Below are 17,038 nucleotides of genomic sequence, written 5' to 3'. Positions count from 1 at the left end.
CCCCACCCCCATCCACCACGCGCGCGCGCGCGCGCGCGCGCGCACACACACACACACACACACACACACACACACACACACACACACACACACACACACACACACACACACACGCCCCCGGCGATCTCCCTGGGAAACCAGGTCCTGATGAGAGTGCCTGGTGCGCTGCTAACCGCTCATTACAGTCACAGCTGCAGCTAAGTATAGCTCCAGTACACACAAGACCAAGACAACAATGGAGGGAGAGTCTATCCATAAAACAGCTCTGCATGCAAACACACAAACATCTGCACACGCGTGCTCCCCACACTGATGCACACGGATGGCCTCGGACACTCAGGAACCCAAAATTGCAGCAACACAAAGTTTCATTCATTCACTCAGGCATTCATTCAATCAGCGTTTGTTGAGGGGCCAGGAGAGTGGTTAAGAGCGTGTGTTCTGGAGTCACACAAAGCTGGGTTTCGATTTCTAACTCCATCACCTCCCAGATGTGTGAGCACGGGCAACTTCCTAAACCTCTGCGAGCCACAGTTTCCTCCTTTGTGGCATTTGGATGGTAACCGCAGTAAGGACCCCAGAGGTGGTGCAGGAGTCAATGAGACAGGGTGTGTGAGAGTGCTAAGGATGAGTCCAGTTCAGGATGTAGCACACAGTAGGTGTCTTTACCCTCACTACTGAATTCCTACTATGTGCCTAGCTCTGTGCTGGGAACTTTATTTAAAGCTGTGATTTCCAGAGGTGGCTGTGAAAAGTGGAGCCTGGTGTATGATAGGCATGCAGTGAATGTTTGATGATTGAATGCATGAACGAATGATTGAAAGCTGCGTCCAAGGCTGGCCGGATGGCGTTGGAGCTTCCTTCCCTCAGGAGGAGTCCACCCTCACTGGTCTCTCATCCAGGCTATGTCTCTGGTAGGATCGAGATGTTCTTGAGGGTAACACAGGGACCCTAGAAGAGGAGCTGGAGGGTGTCTGAGCCACCTCTCGCTTTGCAGATGGGGAAATGGCAGCACAGTGGGAGCAGGCAGCGGGCATCACCCAGGCCAAACATTCGGCAGTCAGTGGCCAGGGCCCAGAGCTGCCACCCTGAGCCAGCCTAGCACAGCGGCCCAGCACAGTGAAGGGTACCTGGTCCAGCCACAGCCCCTGAGTCCCTGAGCCTGCTCAGGCCACAGACCCCATCCTGGCTTGGGCAGACACAGGAGTCACGCAGCCCCAGTCAGAACCCTGGTTGGGCTGTTGGGCAGGCTGGGGCCTCTGGGCTGGCACTAGACAGGGCTCCGTCTGCCCGCGAGAAGGGGCTGGAATTCCATCCAGCCTGGGTAGGAAACGGTCTTCAGGACTTGAAGGCTCTGTCACTGTTCCCTGCCTTTGAATAGGCCGGCAGCTAACCTGCCTGGGCCCTCTCCTCCCATCGCACCGCCTCAAAAAGAGAGTGACATTTCCTGGTGCTTTTTTAAGCCTGGGCTGGCTGGGCCAGGCCCGGGAGTGGGGTGGGGAGGGGGCGGGCAGCGCTGGGAGTCACACAGCCCGAGTCTCTCCTCACCTTGAGTGATCGCAAGGCGCTGGGAATAGACGTGGCCTCATCTCCTGCCATGTGCCCCAGATTCCAGATTCCGCACTCCAGGGCCCGCGTGCGGGTTTTGAATTCCACATTCCCACGCCAGTTCTGTCCCCCAGGCAGGACTCGGGCTGTTGAATTCCACAACGAGAGCCTTTAGCTGGCAGCCTGCTGGGAGGGGAGGCCATGTCTGGCCCTCTCTGGAAAGGAACTTCGTGCCCTTGTGCCCACTCTCCCCATCCACGTTCACGGCCTGTGGGGATGCAGGTCTTTGTGCCCACTGACAAGAGATGAACGTGATTGTGCCTGCTGCCTGTGTAGACATGAGTCTGCTGTCAGTGGGTGTACCCACTGCCAGTGTAGACCTGGATCTGCGCTCAGTCACTGCCCATTGCCAGTGTAACACACAACCTCTGTGAGGAAGGAGCAGATGAGAGCACAGCTGAATGACTAGCGACTGCATCTGTGGCCAGGTTAGTCATCGATGCATGGAGAGATTATCCTTTTCCCAGGGTAGCCACACATCTGCTGTAAGTGTGGCCAGTGCTGGTGTAAACACGGGTCTGAAATCAACAATTGTGCGCGTCGCAGGGTAGAGGCAGATGTGGTATTGGTGAGTCAGTGTGCACTGCTTGTGTGCACTGCCCGTGCAGGCGAGGGAAAGTAGACATCGGAGGAGGGGTCGCTTCCTAAGGAGGCTGCGGGAGTAAACTTTGTGGTACGCATCATGTAGGTGGATGGGTTGAGACAAGCAGACACACAGGATGGGCAGCTGTGTTCTTGCTTAGCTGTGCTCCTGGTTCCCGGGGAAGGGGCCCCTCTTCCCCGACTAGTGGGGAGGGGTATGGCTGAGCGAGAAGGCGGGGCCGGTCCTGGTCCTCAGATCCAGCCACCTCATGGACCTTACATGCTAAGGGCGGAGAGAGACAAACAACAGAGATGAAAATAAGAAAATTGGATGGTGTGACGTGCCAGCGTCGTCCAACTGGATACTTAGAATGGGTGAATGTTACTGTGTAGGTTGTATATAAAAGGTATATGTATATTGTATATAAGTTATACCTCCGTAAAGCTGTGGAAAAGTTAGTGTTCACAGATGGTACGTGCCTAATGGGGGAAAGCAGAGGAAGGAAAATCCAGTTAGTGCGGGGCGCTGGCTGAGATTTTAGAAGGGTCAGAGTGGGCCTCGTGAGACGGCGAGGGAATGAGCCATGAGGATGCGGGGAAGGGGGCTCTGGGCAGAGGGAACAGGCGGTGTGAGGGCCCTAAGGCGGGCATGTGTCTGATGTGTTTAAGGATCATGTTTGAGGAGGCGGTGTGGCTGGAACATGCGAAGGGGGACAGTGATAGGAGAGGAGCTCGGATGGGAATGGAGGACCTGATCACGTGGGGACCTGCAGGGCGTTGCGAGGACCTTGGCTTTTCCTCCGAGAGAAATGGGGACCCAGTGCAGGGTTTTGAGGAGAGAAATGGCATGACCAGATTTACATTTTGAAAGGATCACCTGGCTGCTGTGTTGAAAACAGTCCTAGAGCACCAGGAATATTGGAAGCCGAGAGACCAGTTAAGATGCTCTTAGCAAAAAAAAAAAAAAAAAAAAAAAAAAGATGCTCTTAGCGTAATCTAGGGGGAGCTGATGATGCCTGGGACGGGGTGGTAATAGTGGTGCTGGGAAGTGGTCAGATTCTGGATTTATTTCAATCTGAGCCAAGAGGATTTCCTTATAATTAACTGTGAGGTGTGACAGAAAGAGCAGTGTCAAGGATGACTCCAGAGTTTTTGGCAAGAATGTCTGGGAGGATAGGGTTGCCATCTCATGTGATGGAGAAAGCTGCCGGCAGTGGAGGTGGTGCAGGCGCTCAGCTGATGTGCTGAGTCGGAGAGGCGGCTAGTAGACCTCCACCACAGAGACGCAAGGGAGCTGGATGATGGAGTCCTGAGTTCAGGAGAAGTGCTGGACTGCAGATAAATATTTGGGAGTGTGCAGTCAATGGTGTTTGAATAGGTGATAGTATTTAAGCCTTCAGACTGGGTAAATCGATAAGGGAATGAGTATAGATGGAGAAGAGGCCCAAGGACTGCACTCTGGGGCACCCCAAGAGTTAGAGGCTGGGGACAAGATGGCACAGGACATCAAGAAGGAACAGCCAGTGAGGTGGGAGGAAAATCAAGAGACTGCAGGGCCCTAGAAAGTGTAACAAAAAGGAGGGAGTGATCAGCTGTCTCAGATGCTGCTGATGGTCAAGGAAGGTGAGGACCGGGAATTTTTCCCATTCTTTCTGCCTAGAATGCTCTTCCTTGCACCCTGCCTTTCCCTAGTGATTTTTACCCATCTTTCCAACCTCCGTACACTTGTCACTTCCTCGTGGGAGCCACTCCAACCCCAATACTTGTTAAAGGCCCATCGAATGCCGTGTGCATTCCCCTCAAAGCCCTCGTCCCTCATACAGGTACGTATTTGCTTGTCTGGTTATCTGATAAATGTCAGTCTCCCCTGCTAGGAGCTGTGGCTGTTTTTGCTCATTCTGTACCCAGTGCCCAGCACAGGCCTGGGATAAGGCATAAATCTTTGTTGGAGGGAGCACATGTGGGCAGTTAGCTGTGGTCCCACCTGGGTTGTGTCCACTGCCCTCCCTGATCTCTTCATCTTGGGGTCATCTTTTTATTCCTCTCCCCCCAACACACACACACACACGCGCACACACACACACACACACACACACATATATACACACACATGCACACCAAAAGGGGAGTCGGGACCCTTGACTCGATGCTAAAACTTAAGTGGGCACTGGGGGGAAATTTCCCAGTGGATTCCTAGTGGACACTTCATGGAGCTTGGAGCCTCAGTTTTCTCATCTGCCAACTGGGGGCAATCAAAGCTGTCTGGCTGATGGCTCAGCTGGTGTGTGTGTGTGTGTGTGTGTGTGTGTGTGTGTGCGTGTGTGGACATGAAAGAGATTTGTAAGTGGAAGCCCTGGAGTGTGCTGGTTTTAGAGTCAGAGAGACCTGGTTTCAAATTCTGCTTATCACTTCCGAACTGTGTGGGGTTTGGGTTTTTTTTGCACACGTCTTAACCACGCTGAACCTCAGTTTTCTCATCTGCAAAGTGGAGTTAATGACACTTCCCTTGGGGAGGTTTTTAAAGATAAATGAGATCATGTTTGCAACAGTCGTCATTATTACTTTATAGCAGAGGTCAGTGAGGCTCAACGGAGACAAATATTCCCGCTGCTGAGGTGGCTGTGAGCATTGAAAAGGGCAAAGTGCGCCATCCATGTGGCCACGCACAGTGAGTGCTTAACAAAACCAGGCTCTGAAACAGCCCGGGGAGCTGGCCCAAGAAAAGGAGTGTGGACGGAAGCTGGCAGAAGCCTGGTGCACAGGAGGGATGGCTCAGGGTGGGTCCCGAGGCCCATCTGCAGGTGTGGGCAGGGCCGTCAGAGGGAGAAAGGGGAGCAGGTATGTCCTGGTGACCCCAGAGGGCAGAACTGGGATCACTGGGAGAAAGAGGCAGGGAGGTTGTCTTAAACATGAAAGAAATGCATGTCTGGAGTGCTGTCCAAAGACAGAATGTGGCCTCGGGAGCTCCCCATCGCTGGCGGTCACCTGAAGAGACGTCTGCTCAGGGTTACTCCAGAGGGGATTATTGAACTGCCCCCGCCTTCCTACTCACTTCCTCATCTGGGAGTCTCAGTCGCGTATTTCTTATTCCAATCTGTGGCACAAAGATGTTTGAGGCCCATGAGATACACATACAGCAGAATCCTTAGAAATAAAGAAGAAGATAAAAGAAAAAATAAGACTCGTATAATGAAGAGAAGAAATCGTGATACCCCAAACCCAGGTAAATGATTGGTCTGGAACTGAGCATTAAATTTAGCTGAGCTCCCTAGCAGTCAGAGCGAAAGAGGAAATATGAAGGGTTCCGTAAGTCATCGTTTACCATAGAAAAGTAGACAAGCATGTCAGGAAACAGTTGACACAGTTCGAAGTCCTAAACTAGAAGAGGAATTTCCTGTGTGGAATACTGGTATTTCTCCGAGTTTCAGATGCTAATGGGAGAGGGTGTTCACTATCTATTTTCCAGAAGGGAGTCTCAGGTCACAGGAGTGCGTGGGAAGTTGGTTCCTGATGGCCCCTCCTGGGACCCTGACACCCAGCCTTCCTGGCCTGTGGGACCACAGGGGCGCGCTGGAACAGCGCAGCCCCACTCTTCTAAGGCACCCAGCCTTGTGGCTGGCTAAAGTCGAAACGAAGCTGGAGCAGGCGTGTCCATCTCACGGGGCACAGCCAAGCCGACCTGCACTGTGGACATCCTGCCTGGCTGCCTAAGGGGCCTGGGGGAGGCCTGAAATGCAGGGCTTTGCAGTAGGACCGATCTTGCCACTGAGAACCTCTGAGACCTTGGGCAAGAATCTTCTCTTCTCTAAACCTCAGGCTCGTCTGAAAAGCAGTGGTAACAGCAGAACTTACCGCCCTGGGCTGGTGTGAAGTTTAAATGAGGCGATGCACAGAGAGCCCAGGAAGCAGGGCTGCTCGAGACCAGGCAGCTCCTGTTATCAGCCTCCCTCTTGTCACTGGAGTAAGGCCGGAAAGCCCGGAGCTCATCGCGTGACCTTGGGTGTCCTTTCCCGTCAAGCCTCATTTCCTCCCAGCCTGAAGGCCGGGGGTCACGTGGAAGACCCCATGGAAGTGGGCATGTTACGTCACCCTCGCCCTGGGCAGCGTGGCCCTCACCAGCTGGAGGCTGCGGTGCGGGGTCTGGGACACAATCCCACCTTGGGCCGCGGCCCCGGGAAACAGGCTCTGCGGGCTGTGCTGTTGGCTCTCACGAGGCTGTCATTTGCTCCTGGTTTGCTGTTTGCAGGCAAGTGGTCACAACAGGAGCAGAAAAAATTAGGGGAAAAAACCCTGAGGTTAGACACATTTCTCCCTTTAACTGTTGCTGCTGCCCCTTGCAGTCACTCTCCTACCCCCAACGATTTGGGTGGAAAAACCCCAAAATGCTGTGTTTGGATTTCTGCGGAGGGAAGCCTTGGCCCAGCTCCTGGAATACCAGTGAGCAAAGGAACTGGCAGTCTTGGGGTTTCTTCCTGCCCTAGAATTCCACCCTGGATCTGGGAAAGCCCTAGACACCTGGCTTTTCCCCCAGGCCCTTCAATAGTGCCTTACTTCCTGGACTGTGTTATTATTATTGTCCACATTTTAAGAATGATGGGATTGAGTCTCCAAAAAGTGACTTGCCTGCAGTCACACCGCCAGTGGCAGAGCTGGGATTTGAACTCAGGTCTCTGAAATCAAGCCCAGGACTCTTCTCCTTCTGCCTTTGCCGCCTGTTTCCCAGGCCCTAAATGTGGTCTCAGGCTGACGAGGTCCGTTATGTATCAGAGCTGCCAGGCAGTTGGGTCTTATCTGGCCTCATGGATCCCACGTGCCAGGATGGGGCTGGCGGCATCAGAACGACTGAGGACACAAATTAAAGGTAAATGTCTGGTCCCACCCACAACTCTGGGTGCGGCCAAGGGCTCTGCATCCGCATCTCCACTCCGCGGTGCTCCCCCAGCACACTGGCCTCTGCCCGCTCCCGCCTCCTTCGTGCCCCACCAAACTCCCCCAGGGAGGGTCTCTTACTCCCTGCTTTCCCTTCCACCCTTCCAGGGCGTTGGATTAGGCCCCCGCCACGTTCTCCTTGTTGTTAAATCCAGAGACTTCTCCTCTAATCCTATCCCACTGGGTCCCTCAGGGGCCATCCTTCAGGAAACACCCCTCCCCTTGTCCTCAGGGACAGGACTGGCCCTCGGAGGGGCAGACTGGTCACCGTGCTGCTCAGCCAGGCCTGCACAGAAGCGTGGGCTCGGCCTCACTCGTGCCACATGGCTGAGCGTGGGCATGGGGTTGCTCTGTGAAGGACAGTCGTGTTCTTTTGTGACGCAGGGGCGTGTCCGCCTCAGTCTCCCGTGTGCCTCCAGCTCAGCGGTTCCGTGACTATAAGATTCTTGGCTTTTTTACATCTGAGGTGCTCTGATGCGGAAGGTGCTGTTGTGATGGGAGAGGGCCGGGTGGGAGGGCCCACTGAGGCAAGAGGTGGCCAGTTTGTAGGGACGGAAGCAACGCGTACAAGCACCTCCTTCTTACTTTCTCTGGGTTGTTTCATCCCGTCATCACAACCAGCCGGGAGGCAGGGAATGTTATTCACCCCTTCCCTGTCCAGGAATGAAGGCTCAGAAAAGGGCGATGTCCAAGGTCACCAGCCGAGCTGGGCCCCAAACCCAGGCTGGTCTGACCTCAAGGTCCGGCCATTTCTGCTCCAGCTGCTGCCTCCTTTGACAGACGGACTCGTGCTGCTTTTGACCCAGGATCTAGAAGGCAGGCGGGACCTGGAGAGCAGAGAGGCCTGGGAGCGCGTGTTAAATGAGCAAAGGCTCAGAGGCCACGATGATGAAAGCCCAGAACTGATGTTTCAGGAGAACGTGACTCTCAGCCCTGCTCCACCCTGCAAGCTCCATGACCCTGGGTGGGAGGCTCTGCCTCCATTTCCCCATTCCGGCCACAAGGGGCGGCTTTTGGATAAAGAACCTCTGAGGGCCCCTCTGTCTTGCTGCTCTGGGTTTCTAATGACTGTTTCTCTAAGTCCAAAGTACCATCGATTCAACTATGCCATGAGCTAAATAACAGCATGTTGGGGATATGAGAAGATATACTATTTTAAGCCTGTGTATATTTTATGACATTTTCATTTCCAAAATGTGCATCTTGGAATGAAAGCAACACAGAACCTCTGCCACCTCAGAAGTGGCCAGCCTAGCTGCTGAGGCAGCCCTTTTTGGATATGACCTGGGTCTGGAATCCAGAGAATGAATTCAGTGAAGGGGGTTGTCCCACTGGAAAAGTCTGGGCTCCCTGAGGCCTGGGCATGGCCTTTCCTGCCCTTGGTTCCCCCACTACCCAGGCTACAGCACCTGGGACTGAGGGGGGTAGTGCAGTGGGATGAGGGGATTCCCATCTGGGCACAGCCCTGCCTCCCTGTGGTCTTCCCTGGGCTGGTGCAGTGGCCTTTAGCCCACCTCCACCCCGTCTACCCTTTTTCTCTCAGTCAGAGACAGTCCCAGGGAAGGGGCACCACCCCCCTTGGCTAGTGTGTGAGGGACCATCTCTGACATGGACAAGGGTCATGGTCTTAACTCAGAGAACACATGTCCAGAGTGCCCAGCCAGACCCTGATTTTCCTAGGAGATGCACACACACACACACACACACACACACCCCACCCTATACACACACACACACATTACACCCAGGCATGTCCCTATACACACACACCATCATGCCCCATACATGTCCTTATACACACACATCACACCCCACGCATGTCCTTATGCACATCACACCCCACACATGTCCTTATACACACACACATCACACCCCATGCATGTCCTTATACACACATCACACCCCATGCATGTCCTTATACACACATCACACCCCATGCATGTCCTTATGCACATCACACCCCACGCATGTCCTTATACACACACATCACACCCCACGCATGTCCTTATACACACACATCACACCCCACGCATGTCCTTATACACACACACATCACACCCCATGCATGTCCTTATACACACACACATCACACCCCATGCATGTCCTTATACACACATCACACCCCATGCATGTCCTTATACACACACACATCACACCCCACGCATGTCCTTATACACACACATCACACCCCACGCATGTCCTTATACACACACACATCACACCCCATGCATGTCCTTATACACACATCACACCCCACGCATGTCCTTATACACACACACATCACACCCCACGCATGTCCTTATACACACACACATCACACCCCATGCATGTCCTTATACACACATCACACCCCATGCATGTCCTTATGCACACATCACACCCCATGCATGTCCTTATACACACATCACACCCCACGCATGTCCTTATACACACACATCACACCCCACGCATGTCCTTATACACACACACATCACACCCCATGCATGTCCTTATACACACATCACACCCCACGCATGTCCTTATACACACACACATCACACCCCACGCATGTCCTTATACACACATCACACCCCACGCATGTCCTTATACACACACATCACACCCCACGCATGTCCTTATGCACATCACACCCCACGCATGTCCTTATACACACACATCACACCCCACGCATGTCCTTATACACACACACATCACACCCCACGCATGTCCTTATACACACACACATCACACCCCATGCATGTCCTTATGCACACATCACACCCCATGCATGTCCTTATACACACATCACACCCCACGCATGTCCTTATACACACACATCACACCCCACGCATGTCCTTATACACACACATCACACCCCATGCATGTCCTTATGCACATCACACCCCACGCATGTCCTTATACACACACATCACACCCCACGCATGTCCTTATACACACACACATCACACCCCACGCATGTCCTTATACACACACACATCACACCCCATGCATGTCCTTATACACACATCACACCCCATGCATGTCCTTATGCACACACACACACTTCTACCACCTATATGAACCACATACATCACACACAGTGACCACTTACATGAGCCTCTGGCACATGCCTAGAGTCAGGTGACATAAACAGGTGACACACCTTCACCATGTACACAGCTACTCCACATTTACACACCCCCCCCTCCCCCACACTCCCCTCCCAGCACACAGACCTTCTACACGGCATGTTCTCGGCACACACTTTCACACACTCCCGCTCACGCCCTCCACACCATGGGAAGCACCTCCCACCTGCTGCTCCCTGAGCTGCGTGCCAAAAGGGGACGATTAGTGCGAAGGAATGGGGTGGAGACCCGGATGCTGGACAGATTGCTCAGGACACAGCCAGGCCTCTGGGGGTTCATGCGGAGGCATTTATTAACAGACCAAAATGGGACTGCACCCCAAAGACCCCTCCTGCCCCCCCATAAGCTATGATGTGCTCAGCCAGCACAGCATACTCTGGGCATGCCCAGCCCAAGGAAGTCCAGACGAGTCTAATTCAGTTTCCAAACTCAACTGGACTGACAATTTATTTAGGCCAATTGGCCATCCCTCCTGCTCTGCATCACTGACTCTGCATGGATTAACTCAAACGCTGTACACCCCCGCTGGGCAGACTTAATTAGGCAGAAAAACTGACCTGAAGCCTCTAGGGGCTTGGGGCCTGGACGTGAGCCAGGGCTCCCCTGATTAGCCCCATTGCCTACAGCCTCAGCCGGTCTCAGAATCCTCAGAAGGGACCAAGTCCAGCCCTCAGTGTACCAATGACGAAACTGAGGCCCAGAGAGGGGAAGTGGCCTGCCGAGGTCACGCAGCGAGTGAGCTGCTGGACCAGAACGTTGGTCCCTGCACCACATTACAGCCATCGCCTTGCTCCTGGAACGCCAAACTGCAAGAACACAGATCCCCACGGTGAACCCCTGAACAGTTCCAAAAGACAAGCACAATTTTCTAAAGATGACTGTGGCATCAATAATTTACAATGAAAGTCATAGCACATATTGGTCATTTTAATAGATAGTAAATTGCCTTTCTGATTTATGGTTTCAGGGGTGGGGTTATGACAAAAATAACTTGGTGATTTATAAAATATCTTCTTAAGTCAACAGATCGTTAGTAGGTTTGTCTGACTTTACAGCCAACAGTCTCACCACCCCGGTTACCATAGAAATGGGATGCTTCGCTCTGTTGCCATGGCTACCTCTTTCTAGAACACAATTGGTGGGTCTCTCACAGTTTGTGATTCTGGAGAAAAAAAAAAGAAAGAAAGAAAGAAAAGCCAGCACTACCAGTTTGGGTTTATGCTGCATTATCAGGCTATCTTGCCTGCGTTGTCTTGCAATTTCACAGGGTGGCCTCTGAGGTGTGGCCAGGCTGGGTGACAATTGGCCCTGGGCTGCTGGGCAAAGCTCCCTTTGTGCCCCCATTAGACTAGAGGCCCAGGAGGGCTGGCCTCCCAGCTGGCCTGGGCCCTGGGTGTGGGGCGCTGCTGCTGTGGTGGGCTGAGGGAAGGGGACGGGGTCTGGTAGGTGGCAGCAAATCAGGAAGCCGGTGGGTGACAGGCAGGTGTAGAGATGCCTGATCCAGGAGCTGGCACTGTCTGGGCAGGGAGACAGGTGAGGGCATCAGGGAAGGCTGAGGAGGCTGAGGCGAGACAAGCTGGGGCTGCCGTCCTGCGGGAGAGACAGACACCGAGTCAGTCCCACCCAGCAGGGGCGAGGTGGGCAGGGGAGGGGCCAGCTGTGTGGCAATGCCTGGGGTCTGGGGTGTTTGTAGGAGGTGCGCGGTGTGGTGACCGTCCTTGTGCTCCAAGTGCATACGCACAGGCTGCGAGGGGGAGGTATGGGGCTGCGCGCCTCGTGGTACAGCGCCTGGGTGCTCACGCTTGGTGGGCAGTGATATGTTTCAGTACGATCCATGCGTCCCTGTGTCTTCTGTGTATGTGCGGTCATGCACCACAGGGTGGGTACTTAGGTAACAAGTGAGGCGTGTGCTCCAGGTAGCTGTTCATGTCTGTGGGTGACTGTCCTCTGGGTGACTGGGGATTGGAAGGCAGACAGCTCACATGGGGTGCAGCCCCTACAGTCCTGAGAGTGACAGCCCAGGGTGACTGCAGAAACGGCTTCCAAGGCTTGCTATCTGGGCCTGCCAGGCAGAGGTTCCCTCCCTGTCAGCGTCAGCTGATCTCGGGAACTCCCCATCCCCGTGCCCGTGCACCCACCCCCTCCCTCTGGCTGAGCTCCCCGAACAAGCTGCAGTCATCTCTCAGCCTGCCCTCTCTGGGTCTTGCCAAGAGGTGGGCCAGGTAGGCATGCAGGCCGAGCCATCCAGGGCTGCTGTCGGCATTGCCTCCCTGAGCAGAACGGGGCAGCCTCCCCGGCCCTGGGGCTGCCGTGGCCCCAGGTGCTAGCAAGCCCTGGGCAATGAGGCCCAAGACCATTTCAGGTGTGCCTGGGCTCCAGCCTGTGGATCCAAGTACCCTGGCTCTGTCCGTCACTGGGGACAGACATAACCTGCCCTCAGGGAGTCCAAGCTGTGGGTGCCACCCTCCAAGATGGAGCCGTGCACGTATAATTAGGGCTCCCCATCGCGCAGAGCTGTGTTGTCAGCCCCCGAGGGCTCTGGTACCTCTGGTGTGGACAGAGCTTAGATGATGGAGCCAGATCCACTTGCGTTCAAGCCTCAGCTTCATCACCCGCCTTAAACCTTGGTTTAGTCCCTGAACCTCTCTGTACTTGGGTTTCCTTTTTGGCGCAATGGGGTACGACCCCCTGTCTCACCAGGTCTGTGGGAGGATTAAAGGCGCACAGTAGGTCCTCAGCCCTGACAGCTTCTCCTTTCTCCTTCCTGGCTCAGCTTCCCTGAGGATGGACAGGAGGGCGCTGGGGACTCACCTGGCTGCGGGCTCTTGCTTTGGCTTTGATGCGCTGGGGCTGACCTCCTAGTTACTAGGCTTAGGAGACTGTGGTAGTCTGAGCAAGCCAGGGGCACCTTCCTTCACAGCCCCCCTAAGGGCCCACTTGGACCCGGATGTTGCTGGGGCCCTGCCTGTGACAAAGGAACAGGTGCACGGGCCGCAGAGTCCAGGAAGGCACCCAGGAGGCCCAGGCCGGGTAGGAGGCCTGGCTACCACCTCCCCCGCTCCCCTGGGGAAGAAGTCCTGGTGTCTGGCTCTAGGCCTGGTTGCTGCTGCCCTCCCCCCAGCCCCACTCCTCGGTCACTGGGGCCCAGAGGGGAAAGAATCTAGACGGGATGGCCATTGCTGGCTGAGAACCAAGGATTTTGTCTACCCTAATTTTAGAAGACCTGACCTCTTTCTGGGCCTCAGTTTTCCCATCAGAACCTGTCCTGTGAGAGGAGCAAATGGGACGAGAGCTCTGAGGGCCTTTGGGGGCACCTGGGAGGGAGGGAGCAGGCTCCGGGGACATCAGTGCCCTCTCTGAGCTGTTCCCGTGAGACTCCGCGAGCACTAACGAGGATGAGTCGGAGACAGGCTCACTGCCTCCCTGGAGGGGGATTTAGACATTCCTTGTTGGGGAGGGGTGGTCCCTGCATTTGCTGCCTCCTCAGGGCTCCAGCTGCCAAGAGGAAGTCTCACCGGGAAAGGTGTCCCGGGAGAAGGGCTACTTAGTGGGGCACCGATGGACGGATGGGTTTTTCCATACGGAGATCGGCAGGAGCACCCTGGAGGCAGGAACAGCAGTGCAAAGACATGGAGATGCGGTGGGGGGCGGTCAGATATAGCAGACAGCTGCATGTGGCAAGAATGTTGGGTGCAGCAGGGAGGGGACCCTGGGAAGTCGATGAGGCCAGGGCACAGGGAGCCTCATGTGCCAGGCTGAGGAGTCAGGGCTTCTCTCTGTGGGCAGCATGGCCAGGTGGCGGGCAGAGAGCTGGGATTCCAACAGTTGCCCCCTCTGGTAGCTGGGTGGAGGCTGTACTGTACTGGGCGTGGCCGAGATTGAAGCCTACAACATGCTGGCTTTGATGGCAGTGGCCCCATTGAGAGAGAGTCCCACGTGAGTCGAGGGGACAGAGGAGGATAGCTGTGGGATGGTTGGGGAAGCAGATGCCATGGCTGATGGGGCAGGGGGAGGGGCAGTGCCTCCTGCCTTCCACCACTGGCCAGGATCAGGAGCCCAGGGGCACAGCGGACCCTGCCTCTTGGCATCCCTTAGACACTCACAGTGTGTCTCTTCCTCCCCTCTCTCAAAAAGGCCAGGGGAGCAATGTGACCCACCCCCTTGGGAACCTGGGCTGTGAATTCCAAGCTCTAAGATGGGGCCCTCCAGAGGGAATCTAGGGCCAAATACCCAGCATTTGGGGATGTGTTCTTAGCTCCAAGAGCTTTGACAACTGGTGATGGAAAGAGCGCTGGAGCTGGATAAACCTGGATCAGAGCTGGTGACCTCTTCCAGTTGCTTCCACTTTGCTTTCCTGGTCTACCTCTGTGGTGTCCCAGGTCAGCACTATCTGGATCCTTAAAGAGCTGTTTCTGGAGTCAGAAGACCTGGCTTAAGTCCCTGCCTCACCTTGTCCAAACCCCACCTGCATCACAGGGCTGAGGGGGCTCACCTTTTCAGTCCACTGCATTGTACTTGTCTCTGTGTGTGTCCTTTACCTTCAGCTGTCCAGGGGCCTCCCTGGGGGTTGGGCTGAGGTCTTATTCCACTCTGTGCTGGGCATAACCTGTGCCTGGTGAGGAATGGAAGGAAGAAAGGATGGATGGATGGATGGATGGATGGGTAGGTGGAAAGAAGGAAGGAAGGAAGGAAGGAAGGAAAGAAGAAAAAAGAGAAGGAGGAAGGGATGAATGAATGAATGAATGCATGATGGATGGAAGCAGAGGGAGAGGAGGGAGGGAGGAACAAAGAAAGGAAGGAATAGAGGGAGGGAGGAAAGAAGGATGAATGGATGTGTGGATAAAAAGGAGGGAGAGAGGATAGAAGGAAGGAAAGATGAGTGGGTGGAAGGGAGGGAGAAAGGAAGGAAGGAGGAAAGGGAAGAAGGATGGATGGATGGATGGATGGAAGGATGCATAGGGGTCACACTTGATAGTAGTCTATCTAGGACAAAGGTTCTGAAGACTGCACGATGCTCTAAACCAGCAGGAGTATTAGCATGCCATAATGAGTGGCTTGGGCAGATCACTTCCTGTTTCTGGGCCCCAGACTTCCCATCTGTAGCATGTAGTGTCTTGGACCAGATAATCTCTAAAGGCTGCTCTTACTCTGACATTCTAAAATGCTGATGCTGACTTTGTCTCTTCCCCTTTTCTCTCCCCTTCCCCCAACCCGAAATGTGTCTTGGAAGGTCTACGTAGTTCTTGTTTTCTGGATCTGTGCCAGGTTGGGTGCCAGGTCCCATGGCCATGGTCAGCCCAGACAGGGCCACCACCGGGTGGGGAGGTGCATCAGTACAAACTAAAGAAATTGCTAGAAGCAGCATGGCTGCCTCTTGTGGCAGATACAGGGTGGGGCCTTGGCACTCCTTGAAGTTTTCTATGAAGGCAGCTCTGGAGAATGAACTTGCCACCCATTCTAGACTATAGCCCAGAGCTGCCTCCAGGGAGAGGGCCTTGCACTGACCATGGTCTGTCTTGACAGGCTGGGCGAAGGGGAGTCCAGAGGAGAGGGGAGCAGTGGGAACATGATCAGCTGGGCCTCTGGAGGAGAACCCCTGGCCAGGGGTTAGTGTTCCAGGGACCTCCACTGGAGGCTGTAAGAAGCGCCCTTGCCTGGAATTCAGTCTGAGTAGGAGGCTTTGAAACTCAGATAGCTGCTTGACTCTCTTTCCTCGGGTACCCATGTCTGCTGGGGGCCAGAGAAGCCCAGGGGGTCATCAGCTGGGGCCACCAAGCCAAACCAAAGAGTCTTCGGAACCTTTCTCAAGGGGCTCAGGGCCAGAGCAGGTGGTTCTGGACAGGCTGGGTTATCCTGGCCATTTCCTTCTCACCAGGGAGGGGGTCTGAAAGGAGCAAGTGCCCACATATGTTTGGAAAGGCTAGCGCCCCAGCAGCTTCTTCTTCCCTCCCACCCACATCCCTACCCTGGGGCTGGCAGGCAGCAGTAGGAGAGAAGCAGACCCTATGGTTTATGGTGCCTTTGAGGACCCCTGGTCCAATTCTCCTCCTGATGCCTGAACCTCCAACACACTATCTCTGACAAATGACCACTTAGCCTCTATTTCAATATCTCCAAGATGGGGAACTCCCTTCCAGGATGGTGGTGTGAGTTCCTGGGATGATAGAGAGAAGTGGGTAAAAGAGGTGTCCAAGGCCCTGGGGCAGATATATCTTTTGCAATTCCACATAGGATAGAACATGAAGAGACCACATGAATGAGGTACAGATCCGTGAAAAAGAGAGTGAATAGACTAGCGTAGGGACGAAAGAAAGGTGGGAGATGTGGCCTCTGAGGGGCCTGCCTCCACCATAGCTCCCCCTTCTCCTTTCTTTGCCAACCTCTGCCTCCGCCACCTAGGTCACTTTTATTAGTTGGCGTGGGGGGGAGTAAATGCTTTAGTAAATCACCTCCAGATCACAGTGTCTTAAGACAGTAGAAGTTTATTTCCCACCCATGTATTTAGTGGCTGTCTTTCTTTTCAGGGACCCAGGCTGCTTCCTTCTGGTGGCCCTGCTGGCTTCCTAGGGCTTCAGCATTTGACTGGAAGTTGGGGGAAGAAAGAAGGCACGGAAGGTTGAGCAAGAAGGTTTTGTGAGCCAGGCCCGGCCTTAGTGCACACCCTTTTGTGCACTGTCCGCTGGCCTGAGCACAGTCACGTGACCGCACCCAGCCCCGAGGGAGGCTGGGAGATATGGTCTAGCCGTGCATCCAGGAGGAAAGGAAAGGCATTTGTGAAAACAGAGCAATCT

The 17,038-nt window shown here is 54.5% G+C and overlaps 2 protein-coding genes and 1 long non-coding RNA gene across 4 annotated transcripts in view; 1 reads left to right on the top strand and 2 right to left on the bottom strand.

The window, feature by feature from the left end:
* Positions 1-17,038, top strand: part of KCNC1 (potassium voltage-gated channel subfamily C member 1) — a 45,779-nt gene that overhangs the window by 17,111 nt on the left and 11,630 nt on the right. The window lies entirely within an intron of this gene.
* LOC137230396 (uncharacterized) lies at positions 2,162-8,853 on the bottom strand. Its single transcript, XR_010946122.1, has 3 exons — positions 6,043-8,853; positions 5,243-5,334; positions 2,162-2,473 (listed from the first exon to the last, which is right to left on the bottom strand). It is a non-coding gene; the product is annotated as an uncharacterized lncRNA (long non-coding RNA).
* The window catches only part of SERGEF (secretion regulating guanine nucleotide exchange factor), a 237,165-nt gene continuing 234,939 nt past the window's right edge, over positions 14,813-17,038 (bottom strand). For both annotated transcript variants that reach the window (XM_067749711.1, XM_067749716.1), the window contains one exon: positions 14,813-14,859. In XM_067749711.1, the coding sequence (XP_067605812.1) occupies positions 14,828-14,859 (32 nt within the window). In that variant the 3' untranslated portion in view covers positions 14,813-14,827. The remainder of the gene's footprint in view (positions 14,860-17,038) is intronic.

This window comes from Pseudorca crassidens, chromosome 9, assembly GCF_039906515.1.
Source record: "Pseudorca crassidens isolate mPseCra1 chromosome 9, mPseCra1.hap1, whole genome shotgun sequence".
NCBI classification, from domain to species: domain Eukaryota; kingdom Metazoa; phylum Chordata; class Mammalia; order Artiodactyla; family Delphinidae; genus Pseudorca; species Pseudorca crassidens.
This window is presented reverse-complemented; position numbering and strand designations above follow the sequence as displayed.